The 11,655-nt window shown below is 52.2% G+C and overlaps 1 protein-coding gene across 2 annotated transcripts; it reads left to right on the top strand.

Annotated features, from left to right (window-relative positions):
- Positions 1-231: 231 nt before the first annotated feature.
- On the top strand, positions 232-11,655 carry NIPAL4 (NIPA like domain containing 4; the record flags this gene model as incomplete). 2 transcript variants are annotated; one of them, XM_084243775.1, is made up of 6 exons in its annotated part: positions 232-283; positions 4,263-4,502; positions 7,959-8,015; positions 9,062-9,152; positions 9,849-10,009; positions 11,027-11,655. In XM_084243775.1, 6 exons carry the CDS (start codon positions 247-249, stop codon positions 11,653-11,655), a joined length of 1,215 nt encoding a protein of 404 aa, XP_084099901.1. The 2 variants fall into 2 exon arrangements, with proteins under 2 accessions (XP_084099901.1, XP_084099900.1); XM_084243774.1 differs by lacking the exon at positions 7,959-8,015 and having other exon boundaries at positions 247-283.

Raw genomic sequence — 11,655 nt, forward strand, 5'->3', positions numbered from 1 at the left:
GAGCCTCCGCGCCCGGGGAGGGCGTGCGCCCCTCCGCGGGCAGCGCAGCGCCAGCGCCAGGCCCCCGGCCCCGGAGTTGCCCAAGACGCCGGGTGACTCCTCCCCGGGGACCCTCCCCTCGGGGCGCGTCATTCTCCCCACCCTCGAGTCCCGACCCCGGCGGCCTCTCGCGTGTCGGCCACCTGCTCCGCAGCCTGGAGCCCCAGCGCCGCCAGCCCGCGCGTCGCCGCGCGCGCCCAGGACCCCATGGAGCTGCGGGCCGACAATGCCAGCTGCGAGAACGGTGCGTGCAGCAGGGGGCGGGGGTGTGGGGACCGGGGAACAGTGGGGCGCGGGCAACCCAGGAGGGGGGTGGGATCCCGTGCACGCTCCCCTCCCAGCGGCCTTTCCTGCCAGGAGCCCCCAAAGAGAAGGAGGGAGAGGGTCAGCACCAGTTGTCCCCCACCCTGTTGTGGGACTCCTCCTAGGAAGGGGCCAGCAGAGTTCTGGTGACTTCTCCCATCTTTGGAGGTGTGGTAGCCCGCGGAGAGGGGTGTAAAGGGGACTTTGTGGGGGAGGGTAGTACTGATTGCAGCAGGTCGCCCACCAGCGGGTTTGTTTGTGGTTTTGGTTTCAACCCTGGGGTGGGGGCGGCAGGTGTTGTGAATATCCCAGCCTGGGCTTTGAGTAGGAGTCTCCTGTAGAAGGAGACAGGGTGGTCCGGCCTGGTTCTCCCGCCGCCTCAGGCTCCAGCTGTACTGAGGGCCTCAGGCTTAAGCCAGTAATCCTAGCGCTGCACCCCATCCCTGCAGCTCCCCAACAGTGCACCCTCTGTCCTGGGTGCCAGCTCTGCGCGCCCCCTTATCCAGTGCAGTGCCGGGTCTCGGGAGTTGCGTCCTGGCGCGTGCCCTGCGTTGGCAACCACAGGGGGCTCTGCACAGAGGCAGAGCCTTTTTGATGAACTGTTGCTCCTATGGTGGTCACCGTTTCTTCAGGGTTTTGGCTTTGTGCTCTGCAGGCTAGTTTGCGCCTCCAAGGAGGCGAGCCAGCCAGCACATCACTCCGCCGCCATCTTGCCGGACGCCCCGCACTTTTTTTAAATATAAAGTTGCTTCCCGTGTTAGCATCTTCCCAGGTCTGGCAGCCTCTGCGGGGCGCATGAAAGACAAGGGAGAGGGGCGCAGAGACCCACCGCCCCCAAACCCATACATACTTTTAGAAAAAAGAGAGAACGGACAATGTCAGGAAAAGATAAGGAAAGGCCTTTGGCTGCACAGAGCTCTTACCATGATGCGCGTGATGCGCTTGATGAGGCCTCTCCTCCTGTTAAATCATTTCACCCTTCAGCTAACTCCAGCAGAGGTGGACATGTTGCCTCCGCGTATCCATCCTGGAGATACAGAACGGAGGTTCTGAAGAATCTCATGATTTGCTCGAGGAAATGCAGTGGGGGGATGGGATAGAAAGCGAGGACTCTTGGTTTCTAAAATCTGTGCTGGAAATAAATATAAGGCCCCATTCCTTCCTAGGAGCATCTCCATATACAACCCCCTGTTGGATTTACAGCCTGTGGGGTGTCTCTGTTTCTCTAATTTCTTCTCCCATGAGGCTTCAAAGCCAGCCACTTGGGTGTTGGCTGGCTTTGGCTTCCTGATGAACCAGGCAGCCCATTTTCAGCCTCTCCTTCCCTCACGGAGGAATCTGTTTCCCTGGTGTAGCAATATTCTGAAAGAGAAGCAGGAGGCATCAGGCCTTCTTTCAGCTGAGGATCCTCTTGGGAATTGGAATTCCTTTGACCATTGCTCCTCACTATTTTTCTTTTTACCCCTATGGGAGAACTGGGCTCATGCAAGGTGCTGAGCCCCTTGGGTGCTTTAGGCCTCCAGCAAACAGCCACACCCACACCAGGCCCTTTGCCTCTGCCTGCTGGAGAGGCACAGTGGGAGAGCAGGGGCGGGGCAGGGTGTGGGAACAGACTTGCCCTTCCTCTTGGGAGTAGCCTTCCTTGGCCCACGTCCTCGCAGGCTCTGGCTCATTTCCTGAACCCCGGGAACTCCCCGGATTCAACTCTTGTCCAACCTGGAGAAACAGGAGTGAGCAGTCAGGACAAGTGTGATGAGGAACTGAGCTGGCTTCTTGTCTCATCTCCCGATTGTGACACTGGTATCGGAAAGAGAGCTCCCTACCAAAAAGACACAGGAGTGTTTCTGGTGGGATCCAGACCCAGCTCTGCACCAGGTGTTTGTGTCACTCAAGTAAGTCCTTCCCCTGCCAGCACCTCATTCTCCCTAGCTGAGAGTAAAAGGGTTAGACAGGCTGCTTCCAAGACCTCTCCCAGTGCTGCTCTCTATGCTCCGTGCCAAGAAAGAAAGGTAACATTGCCCTTATTTTGTTTCACCATGGTGCCCCCCTGTATTGCAGATATGCCAAAGCCAGAGCTGCCTGACTTGGGGCTTCAGGGGCCTGCTAGCACTGGAGTTGTGGCTTGTTCCAAGGAAAAGTTGCTGATCCAGGCTTCCAAAGGAGCCTGGGTCTTTGTGACAGACAGTTTGATAAAGTCCTTCTACCAAGCAAGGTCATAGTCTCAACTCTCTGCAGACATCAAGCACATAAAAGTGCCGGGGAGCCAGTAGGAACTCTGGGGGACTGCACAGAGCATGTCCTATGTCACTCAAGGCAGGCAAAACCTCCTCCTCCCCAAAACCTGATTTTTCATGGAAGATATGATTTTTAAATGTGATAGCGAATTCATCTTTTAAATAACCCTCAAAGAGGGCAATTGACCTTCCCCCAACCCCTTGCTGCCTGCTTTAAGGGGCTGGGTGGTGGTTACGGGCATGGGTTGGCATTAGGTAAGCTTGCAGTCCAACATCTGGCTTAAGTGCTTAGCTCCATTGTAGCCTCAGACCAGTTGCTGAACTTCTCAAGGCTCAGGTGTCTCCACCTACAACAGTGGACGTGGTAATTGTGCCCATTTGCTAGAGAAATTGAAATGCCCACAGAAAGCCCCAGAGAGGGAGCCATGTGGGTGCTGGCACTGGAGGCTGATGGCTCTGCTTTGTGCTGTTTCCTTGACTTTGTACAGCTTCACTCTTCATGAGGGTCTGCCTCTCAGGCCCATGTTTATCCTGTTGTCCTTGGTGTTTGTGTCTGTGGCTCTGGGGCATGCTGGCTGATTCAGGCTCTCAGGCAGTCTAGGACTTGGAAAGCAAACTGAAGACAGATCTGTCTGGGATGGTGGGCACATCATCCCCAAAGTCCCCAGCCACACCCCAGAGGTCTAAGAAGTAAGGTTCAATAAATGGGGTGCTCATGTTTAGTCATCTCCATGTCTAGCAAGGCTGTGAACTGTTCAACTCCAAGCACTCATGTTCCCACCAGAAGTCTCCTATTGCGGGGGGAATTAGGGCTATGGAATGAAGAGGACCCTGGAAGGGGAGACTCCTTCATGATCCAGAGCTATTGCAGCCTGGTGCAGAGGCTGGGGGGAGATCCCTGTGCAGGGCAGAAGGCTGGATTTTGTGAGGTGTGAGAGCTTGGGGGGCCCTGCTGGTCCTGTGGGCATGAGTTGAGCTTGGTGGCTTCACACTGGAGATAGGGAGTCAGACAATCCCTGAGTCCTTAGGCAAAGTACCTGACCTTTCATGGGCTCCATTTCCATATCTATGAAGTGGGAAATAAAGGCAAGACTTATTTGGCAGGTAGCTATAAGACTTGGGTCAGTTCACGTACATAAAGCCCCAACCTGTGTCACCGAGCCAAAGGCTTGCACAGAGGCCAACACCAAGATACCCACCAGGTTTTGAGTAAAGAAAGCAGCTTTATTGCAAATCAATTGGCAAGGAGGCCAGAGGTTAGCTCAAATATGCCTCCCCAATTAAGATAAATGAAGTTATACAGGTTTGGGGAACCAAGACTGAAAACAAAGGAGTTAAATTTTATTGGCTAAGGACAGTGTGAACTTGGCTGAAGTTCACTGAGGAGTAACAGGACAATGTGTAGAGGGAGACACTGATGGGGCTTTTCTTCAGATAAGTGCAATTTTGAATTTCTGTCGGTGGGCCCCTCACGTCTGGGTAGCCCTCCTCCTCTGCATTTGTAGCTCCAGCTCTAGCTGACGTTCTGGCACAGCTCAAGGTTAGACATTTCTGCGCATGCTCAGGTTGTATCATTTGCTGGTAAGTTTCCAGGCTCTGCTGTAGCCAAAGCAGGGGTCTGAAACAGTATTTTAAAAGCAAAAGAATGTGCTTAGCCTCCTCTCTCACCACGGCCTTCCCATTCAGGTTCCCTGATCAGCCTCTACTGCTCCTCCCAGCAAGTCTTGTGCCAGATCCTCAGGGACCCCAGCTCTGAGACACCCAGCAATGGCACCGTTCTCAGCTGGCAGGAGAGGTTCTGGAAGAGCTACAGCTTCTACGTTGGCCTGGGCCTGGCCATCCTCTCCAGCTTCCTCATTGGCAGCAGCGTCATCCTCAAGAAGAAGGGCCTTCAACGACTGGTGGCCACAGGGGCCACCCGGGCTGGTAAGCTCTTGGGGGGAGGCTTGGCTGATCCCCTGCACGGGGGCACTGCTGCAGTGTGGGAGCCTGGCCCAGAGGCACAGAAGGCTCTTGGCCAACCCTGTGGGACTCCACACCAGCAGGAGAGCTTCCTTACCGCCCAGTTGCTCCTGGGTACATAATCAGCTACCTGGCATGCAGAGAGGACAGATCCTCAGAGCCAAGAAGCAGAAACTCCAGGTCTGGCCCAGGTTCTGCATCTCACCCACACACCCCAGTGTCATCAAGGAACTGCAACATGGGAACACAGCCCCTGCCCAGACGAAGTCACACACCGGGGTGCCCTCACTTACTATGAAATTGAGCTCTCTACAGGCTGCTAAAGAATCATTAAGTTTCTGTCCACAGGGATTTGCTTGTTTGTCAGATGAGATGTGTATTCACAAAACAGTTCTTGAAACAAGGAATTTTACTTGACAACTGTTTTGTTGATCATCATGCAGGGTGTGCCTGCCTCATGCCGGGACCCTGTTAGACCTGAGGGATGACGAGCCTGACGGCGTGCAGGGGAGAGTAGGGGAGATCAGTAGGCCTTGGGTCCGTGCACGTGAAGCACTGTCATTGGGGAATGCTGTGGGAGAATTTTGGAAGGGCTTGCAAAGCTCAGATTTGGAGGGATGAGGGGAGTTTTCTGTAAGAGGTGGCCCGGAGGCTGAGACCTGAGTGATGAAGAGATATGAGGTAGAGGGACAGTGAGGTTGTGATGTTCTGGCAGAAAGAACAGACAGCACAGAAGCAGGGGGTGAGGGAGCATGAGTATATCAGTGTTCAGGATGGCATGAGCAGAGTTCAGGATGACTTACGCTTGGGGAGTGGTGGCGGTAGGGTCAGGCCCCAAGGAGAAAGTGTCCTGGAACTGGGCTTCAGGTTCTGAGCACAGTTGGAAGAGACAGAAAGGGTTCAGACAGGAGAATCACGCCATCAGATTTATGATGCAAGCAGGATGGTTGCAGGGCAGGACATAGATTAGGGACGAGACTGGGGGGTGGGAGGCCACGGAGGGAAGAGAGAACTGGGACTTGGTAAACAGCTGCGACAGTGGAGGCAAGTGGTGGAGGCCACACCTGGTTTCTGAAGGGAGAACTGACTGGGTTTGGTGTTGCCTGACTCCAAGAGCAGGAGGAGCCCAGGAGCCCAGGGTGACTCAGCTTTCTGATTTGGGCATGCAGTGTGCTCCTGGGGCCATTTCCTGAGATGGAAAATGCAGGAGTTGCCGTTGCTGGGATGGTGATGTGTTCACACGTGAGCATGTTCAGGTCAAGCTTCTGCGGGACTTGGGGTTTGGAAGCAGGCTATCGGGGCTCCAATTCTAGTGCCTTCATTCCCAGTGATATGGTCTTGGGCCAGAGCAGTGGTTTTTCTGTGCCTCAGTTTCCTCACCTGTAAAATGGAGATAAGAATAGTTCCCATCTCCAGGTTGGCTGTGAAGATGTGAAGTGCGTTTGGCAAAATGATTGACCCTGAGTAAGCACTGGTATGGTATCGGGGTTTTCTAAGTGGGAGCACCTGACTGGCAGTTGGATACCCAGGTCTGGAGCCTGAAATAGAGAGCTGGCAGAGCCGCATGATGTCAGCCACAGTGGGTGATGCTGCCCTGCTCATGAGTGTGTTTTTGAGATGCCAAACAATGCCCAAAGTGCCAGGAAAAGCTCTGCTTGCATATATCAAGGTGACGAACAGGACAGTCCCACTGATCATTTGTTGGGTTGTTGGACAAGTCATCACACATTTTTGCTTGAAAAACACAGAAAAAAATATATCATGACTTTTCCGACAATCCAACAGAATGACAGCATCCCTGGAATCCATTTCCCCTCCAGTCTGCTATTTCAGTAACTTCTGAGATTTCAACCCTCAGATAAAATGATCTCAAGGCTCTTCACTTTTATGGCAGTTTCTGACGCTATAGGAACCAATGCAAACCTTTAATGAAAGGACTGTCCCAAACAGCAACACGCAGTGTTTGGGTTTTCAGAAAGCTCCTCATCCTCATCATCATCCTCAGAGCTGATAGCACCGTGTGCTGACTGCTTGCACCAGGGATCAAAGCAGATACAATCCCCAGCTTTGTGGGGCTTCCCCTCTTAGGGGGGCATGGCAGAAAATAAACAGATCCATTTCAAATGACCAGTGATAAGTGCCAAGAAGAACTGGTGTTATGAAAGAGACCCCCAAGGGGATAGAACAGAGAATGAAGGACTCAAGGAGGCATCTCGGGGCAGCCACATTTAAGCAGGGACCTTTAGAGAAAGTATAGATTTAGGCAAATTCCAGTAAGGAGACTTCTGGGCACAGGAAAAAGAATATACAAAGCCCTTTGGGCTGAAAAGAGCTCATCATCCTCTTTAAAGAACTCAAAGCCTGAGCGTAGCTGGTAGTAAAAAGTGGGCAGGGGTGAGCAGCCCTTGGCCCGCTGTAAGGTGGGGGCAACGTCATCTACTTCATTCTTAAATGCCCCCAGTCTGCCCTGAGAGGGGGTAATTAGAAAGGTAGACAGTGGGACAGAGGAACCGTAGGCAGCCAAGAAGCCTCTCCCAGGTCAGCAGGGTGGCACCTGGTGGTGGGGGTGGTGGCAGTGAGGTGGGCACAGTGAGATTCTTTTTTGCAGACAGAATCAGCAGGATGGGCTGGATGCAGAAGGTGGAGGCATAAGAGGTAGCAGGGATGATGCTCTGGTTTCTGGCTTAAGTCACTGGGTATATGGAGGTACCATGGCTAAATTTCACTTGACGGATTGATGATATAAAATTGACAGTTCCCAGACATATAAAAGGGTGAAATCATGACATTTGGGTGAACCTTGAGGTGATGATCCTAAGTGAAATATAATAGAAAGTGAGAGAACTGCCATATGGTTTCTGTAATATGTGGAATATAAATCACCCACAAAAACAAACAAATCACAACAAAAAGAACTCTTACATTGTGCAGAGATGGTGGTTTTCAGTGGGGAGGAGGGGGGAGGGCTGGAGATGGATAGAATACCTGTGATAGGATGCCCTGGAGCTCAGGTGGAGACAAAAAAGTATGTGCACATGTTAAGGTATGATGTTGTCAAACACATGTTTTTGTGTGGCAAATGAGTAAAATTGTAATGGAGAATAAAATAAAATCAAGAGTCCATTTGGGACCGTTTGAGATGTCTTTGAAGAGGCAGGAGATGTCAAGTAAGCTGCTAGCTCTGCATCAGGGCTCAGAGGAAAGGTCAGGAACCACATGTGGGGAGGGACAGCAGCGTATCGATGTGGTGTCAAACTTTGGGAGAGGCTGGATTCCCCCAGGAGAGGCCGGGGCAACAAGCTCCAAGAACTCTCTGAGGACAACATACATTGACTCTTTAGAGACAGGTGGACAAGCAGCTGGGCAGGCACCCGAGAAAGCATGGCCAAGCACTAACTCTCTGTCCCTTCCTCCCGACAGTGGACGGAGGCTATGGCTACCTGAAGGACACGATGTGGTGGGCTGGATTTCTCACCAGTAAGCGGTTCTTTCTACTGACGACAGTGAACTGTGGAGGCAGAGGCCAGGTGATGGGAGGGGGATAGGGCATGACTGTGTCTGTGGTGCAAAGTAGGAATCTGAGGCCCACAGTTCTGGGGGGAACCACCGTCTTTACAGGTGGAACATCTTACCTGGTTCAGGTCACTTTATCCATCTTTTATCGGCAAAGCAGATTTGGACAGAACTGTCAATGAGAAACATGTGATTCTCAACTTCCTTGCAACCGAAGGAGACCTAGCCACCCGGGCATCCCTTTGGACAGCTCCCTGGGAGGGGCTGGGCCCCCTCAGGCCCTTCCCTATTTTTGGCTCACTTAGAATGCACTGGCTGGCCTGCCACTGAAAATTTGCCCAAATTTGTAGTCACACATGCAGCTTTCAAGTCCTAATTCTTTCAGATGAAAAGTTTGCTATAAATCTTTCAGATGGAAAGTTAGCTAATCTTCCATTTATGGTGCTTCAGTCAGATCTGAAGCCCGTCTTAGCCGGCATTACACATTCCAGCTCATGCTTCACCAGCAGAGACAGAAAAAGCACCTGCAGGAGTTTGCACCCTGATAACCCACATGGGGAAAGTATGGACCCTTTGGGACTATCCTGACCGTCAGTCTAGACTTCCCACAGTTCCTCTGAGAAAGTAGTTCCACAGGCCCATTGGTACCTGGAGAACCAATAACTATGTCTATTTCTTTGAGCTTTTTAGAGCTCACCTTGAAGGGACAGACCATGCATTGGCAGTCCATGGAATGTACTTATATGTGCCCATACTAGAGGCCAAGAGGCCTGGAGGGCAAAAAGGTTTCTACTCACAAGTATGTCATGTGGCTTGGTCTCTGGCCTAGCTTCCCTGGGATGTGTGAAACAGGGGAATTGGCTCAAGATAGTCCAGGCCTGTTTCTGATCAGATGCCCTAGGCTGCTAAGGCATGGCAGCCTATTGACGACTGAACACAGACTGGAGATTCTCATGGGCTGGGGATGGTGTGGGGACCGCACAAGCCTCCTCTCTCCCTTTATTCCCCAGTGGCTGCTGGAGAAGTTGCCAACTTCGGGGCCTATGCATTTGCTCCTGCAACGGTCATCACACCCCTGGGAGCGCTGAGTGTCCTCATAAGGTAATTGTCAACCCTCAGACTGTTTTTTTTTGTTGAGGGTTGGAACTGCCAGATGGGTAGGTGGCCATCAGAGACTGGGGTGGAGGGTTCCAGCTCCAGAAGGAGGTGGGTTGCTGTCCACACCTATGGGCCCTTGGATTGCTTACTGCCCATGGCTTCAACATCCCTGGGGCTGGACTGGGCCACAAGGGGTAGGCCAGGCACAGAGCATCAGAAGGGCCTCCACAATTATCTCATGTTTGGCTGTCCTGAGAGGAGGCATGAAGTTACAAGCCTGAGCTGTAGACCAGCACTCCTTGATCTTGAACTTCAGCTCTGTCTTTGTAGTTGTGATACCATGGGCAAGTCACCAAAGCATGCAAGCCTCAGTTTCCCCATCAACTAACTGGGGATGCTGATAATAACTTCCTGGAAGCTTTGTTTCAAGTGCCTTTGAAGGCTCTTCTACCTCTTTTGCTTTGGGATACTTCCAGTTTCTAAAACAAGGAAATCCACATGCATGTTGATTTCTCCAGTGCACCTGAAGTCCTCCATGAATTAAGTCTCTGTTTCATACATTTTGGGGTCTAGAAAAGTATCCACATGTCAGGGGAGGTTGTCCTGGCGTGTTCTCCCAGTGCACTGGCCCAGTCCCATTGTCTGGGACCCTAAGGCCAATGTGGCAGCTCTAACGCCTCACCCCATGTCCACGTGCAGCGCCATCCTCTCCTCCTATTTCCTGGGCGAGGGCCTGAACCTGCTGGGGAAGCTGGGCTGTGTGATCTGTGTGACCGGCAGCACAGTGATGGTGATCCACGCACCTGAAGAGGAGAAGGTCACCACCATCATGGAGATGGCGTCCAAGATGAAAGACACAGGTGAGCCAGCGGGCACTGCAGCCAGAGCGGTGGCAGGTGTACGGGCTCGATGCTGCCTCTGGGGGAGAAGGCAGCTTCCAACAGCTTGGGTTGGTACCAAGGCCAGCTCACAGGTTTCTGGCCTGGTTTCTATGGATGCCATTTTTTAAGCGTTCTATTTTTTTTTTTTAATTCAGGTAAAATTAGTCTACATTGTTGTTGGTATTTTGGTAGTATAAGGTCCCCCTCTCTGGGTGTAGTGATCTTAGCGCTCCTGCCACCAAGGCACCCATCGTCCTCCACCATAGCCCGTTGTGCTCCCCACCTTGTTCTCATCCTTCCCCTTACCACCCCATACACCTCGCTATGTCGTCAGCTTTCAAGGGTTTTAAGTTTTCCTTTATCTGACCCTGTTTGGTTTCTCTATATTCCACGTGTAAGCGTACATCACTTTTAAATGTTCTGAATACTTTGCAAGCATCGTCTCAGCCTGCTTAGGCTGCTGTAACAGTATGCCGTACACTGGGGGGCTGAGAACAGCATGTCTCACAGTTCTGGAGCCTGGAAGTCTGTGACCAGCACCCAGCAGAGAGCCAGTATCTGGTGAGGGCCCATTCCCTGACTCGTGGATGACCTTCCCACTGTGTCCTCGTGTGGCAGAGGGGCTGGGGAGCCCCTGGAGGTCTCCTTTAGAAGATCACACATTCTATGTGTGAGGACTCTGCCCTCACATTGTGGATTAGGTTTCAGTATATGACTTTAGGGGTGACACATTCAGTTGATTGCATGCTTTATCTTATTTGATTCCACAAAAAGCCCAATGAGAATGGACCTCGTATTAGTCCTGTTTTACAAAGGAGAGATCCATGGTGTTGGGGTTCGTTATAATTTGCCCAAGTTATTACCAGGTCAAGAAGCTGGAGTTGGAACCTGTTTTCTGACTCTTGAGCCCAGGTCTTTACTGTGACCTCCTGTTGCCGTGGGGGTCTGGGTGCTCATTACTTGCTCCATCACTCAGGTTCTCTCCCCAACCTGCAGGGTACATCGTGTTCGCCGTGCTTCTGCTAGTACTCTGCCTCATCCTCATCTTCATCGTCGCCCCCCGATATGGGCAAAGGAACATTCTGGTCTACATCATCATCTGCTCAGTGATCGGGGCCTTTTCTGTATCTGCTGTGAAGGGTCTGGGCATCACCATCAAGAACTTCTTCCAGGGGCTGCCAGTGGTGCGGCACCCTCTCCCCTACATCCTGTCCCTCATCCTGGCCCTTTCACTCAGCACTCAGGTCAACTTCCTCAACAGGGCCTTGGACATCTTCAACACCTCACTGGTGTTCCCCATCTACTACGTGTTCTTCACCTCTGTGGTGATGACCTCTACCGTCATCCTCTTCAAGGAGTGGCATAGTATGTCCGCCATGGACATTGTGGGTACCCTCTCTGGCTTTGTCACCATCATCCTGGGTGTGTTCATGCTCCACGCCTTCAAAGACATGGACATCAGCTGGGCTAACTTGCCCCATATGCACAAAAACCCCACACCAGATCCCGCCCCAGAGCCCACGGTTATTCGGCTGGAAGACAAGAATGTCCTGGTGGACAATATAGAACTCTCCAGCACCCCATCACCAGAAGAGAAGCCCAAAGTCTATATAATCCATTCATAA

Source organism: Talpa europaea (genome assembly GCF_964194135.1).
Source record: "Talpa europaea genome assembly, chromosome: 9".
Lineage (NCBI taxonomy): Eukaryota > Metazoa > Chordata > Mammalia > Eulipotyphla > Talpidae > Talpa > Talpa europaea.